We start from the raw sequence: 2,766 nt of genomic DNA, 5'->3' as shown, positions 1-2,766 counted from the left end.
GGTAGGGTGCTTTGGCAATTGGTGCTGTTCCTGGTAGCAGATGGATTCTAAATTCAACTTCCCTGTCTGGCGGTAGTCCTGGTAATTCTTCTGGAAACACATCTGGAAACTTAGATACTACCGGGATATCTTTCAGTTCTTTTCCTTTAGTGTTAATGATTATGAAAATCAAATACACTAATGATCATTTTCTTACATAACTAGCTGTTTTCATCACGGAGATGAATTTTGTGGATCTAGATGGCTTATCTCCTTTAATTGTGATCTTTTCACCTTTTGGTGAATTTAACTGGATTGACTTTTGATCACATAGTATACTGGCTTTATTGGCTATTAACCAATCCATTCCTAATACCACTTCAAATCCTGCCAGATTCATTGGATAAAGGTTTGCAATAAACTTTTGATTTAAAAATTCTATTCTTGCTCCTTGCCAGATTTCAGAAATCTTAATGGTTTCCCCATTTGTTGATTGAGAAATTTGCAAAATGAAGTATTAATAAAACTTTGGTTCGCACCAGAGTCAAATAATACTAGCAAAAATATCATTAACTAAAAACGTACCGACGATCACATCTGGAATCATTTTGGCTTCTTCTGCAGTCAGAACAAATGCTCTAGCATTTTTAGTAGTCTTGTTGTTCATGGTTGAGCTAATTTTGGACAATTCGGCTTGATATGACCTTTTTCTCCACAGTTGAAGCACACTCCGTTACTAGGTTTCTTCCTACAATCTTCTTCCTTGTGTCCTGGTATCTTGCAGAAGTTGCAGTAGGTGGAGCATCTTCCTGAATGATTTTTCTTGCAGGCCTTACAATAAGGTGCAGAGGTAAAACCTACATTTTTCCCACGATTGGAATTTCCATAGCGAAATTCTTGGGTAAGCCTTTGAGCTAGGTTCCTCCCCTGGTCCTCTTCTCGTGTATGTACTAATTCATCAGTCAAGGTGTTTGCTAGTTCTACAGCTTCTTCTATGGTTTGGGGTCTAGCTGCCTTGACTACATGCCTAATCTCACTGATTAATCCCAAGATGTAACAGGAGATTAATACTGGTTCTGGTGAAGCAAGGGTTGGTACTATTCTAGCATATTCAAAGAACGTAGTGGTGTAACCCTTACTATCCACTCCTGTCATTCTAAGGTTTAAGAATTTATTTGCTATCTGTTCCTTGTCATTAGGAGGACATAATTTCCTTTCCATCATATTCTTAAATTCCTCCCATTCCATATTGTAAACCATGTCACTTCCTCTAGACTGGAGGATAGTGTTCCACCATTCTAATGCTGAGTTCTTAAACAAATTGGAAACAAATATTATCTTATCCTCTTCTGCACACTTGCTTATTTTCAAGACTGCCCCAGTCTTTTCTATCCAGCTTAGAGCTGCAATGGCCCCTTCATTGCCCGATAATTCTATTGGTTTACGGGACTAGAATTCTTTGTAAGAACAAACATAAGACATGGTTCTTCTTCTTTTTAGAATGGGCACTTGAAGTATTGGTCCATTATTTATGTTGTGGTCCGGTTCAGTAGGTGGTCGCTTACTGCCATTATAACTTTTATTATTATCCGCTTCCTTAACCGTTTTGATAATATATGGCATTGCGTCTATAATCCCTTGTGCCACTATGTGTTGGATGGCACTGTTATCTACTTAGTTTCCATTATTATCGTTATTCTTGTTTTCCTGGTTCACTTCGTTGTCAATCTGAATTTTAAACATTTATCACATATTAATATCACAAGACAATATTTAATGCAATCAATCACACAACAAGCATATTGATCAAAATCATCGAACATTGCGACCTTTACTCTATTTTATATTATGCATCTATATCTATTACAAGTACAACTAGAATTAAAAATACAATACTAGTATGCATCCGTAACTGTTATCTAGATATTATTATATATATTTTTTTCAAACATACACACATATTATATATATATATATATATTTATTATTACTATTAATGGTACGGGTTCATCCAAAATTCCATATTACGCTCGTCATATTTCCAGACGAGTCGTTCCCCTATTTGTCTCATCCTTTCACTTCCTTCTAAAATCTCCTCACCAAAGGTTCAGAGTTCTTAAACATTCTCCGTGCTCATGGGTGGTGCGGGTGCTGGTATTGGGTTTGGAAACTGGGGCATCGGTTCTTCGTGTGGGTAAGGGTTCTCTAGGATTTCCCTGATGAATTGGTTGTTATCAAAATATGGGTCCAGGGGGTCTAGGTTTGGATAGGCTGCTAGGTTTGGCATGGGTTCATCTGGTATTGGGTAACGTTGTTGGTAATCCCTCTGGTCGTCAAACCATGGGTCATAGTCTGGGGGATGTGGTGCTGGTACTCTGGGAATCTCAGCTGGGTTAAAATCAGGCATTAGGATTTGGTCTACTGGGTTTGGTTCCAATTCCATAGGTTGTGCGGGAAATAATGGTAACGGCTGGGGTGCTATGAGTTGTTCTAGATTCGGGTCTGCAGCTGTAGTGGCTAATATGTGGAAATTGGCTAGTCTCCTATTGATCATATCCTGTGATTGAGCATTCATTTCTCTATTAGCGGCTGCTAAAGCACGCTGCTACTGAAGTTTTCTCATCTTTTTTCTACGTTCATGAGCTCCTCTGCTGAACCATCCTCTCTTCTTGGGAGGGAATGGCTCTTCAGATTGTGCCTTGAACACGAAATCCCTTCTTCGGTGTCAGCCGAATACCCCGAGGGGGTAGGCTGTGAAAAGGTGCCTTAGTGGTATCGGTGTTTATC

At 38.9% G+C, this 2,766-nt stretch overlaps 1 protein-coding gene across 1 annotated transcript; it reads right to left on the bottom strand.

Annotated features, from left to right (window-relative positions):
• Window positions 1-2,095: 2,095 nt before the first annotated feature.
• Window positions 2,096-2,554, bottom strand: LOC110881408 (vegetative cell wall protein gp1-like). The gene has a single exon (XM_022129677.1). It carries the CDS (start codon window positions 2,552-2,554, stop codon window positions 2,096-2,098), a length of 459 nt encoding a protein of 152 aa, XP_021985369.1.
• Between the last annotated feature and the right edge of the window lie 212 nt (window positions 2,555-2,766).

The sequence above is a fragment of the Helianthus annuus genome, chromosome 11 (assembly GCF_002127325.2).
Source record: "Helianthus annuus cultivar XRQ/B chromosome 11, HanXRQr2.0-SUNRISE, whole genome shotgun sequence".
Lineage (NCBI taxonomy): Eukaryota > Viridiplantae > Streptophyta > Magnoliopsida > Asterales > Asteraceae > Helianthus > Helianthus annuus.
Note: the sequence above shows the minus strand (reverse complement) of the source record. Positions and strands in the feature narration are given on the sequence as shown.

Bases quoted from the DNA above. Each gene is read 5' to 3' on its own strand.
- LOC110881408 (XM_022129677.1), bottom strand. From the start codon at position 2,554: ATGAATGCTCAATCACAGGATATGATCAATAGGAGACTAGCCAATTTC.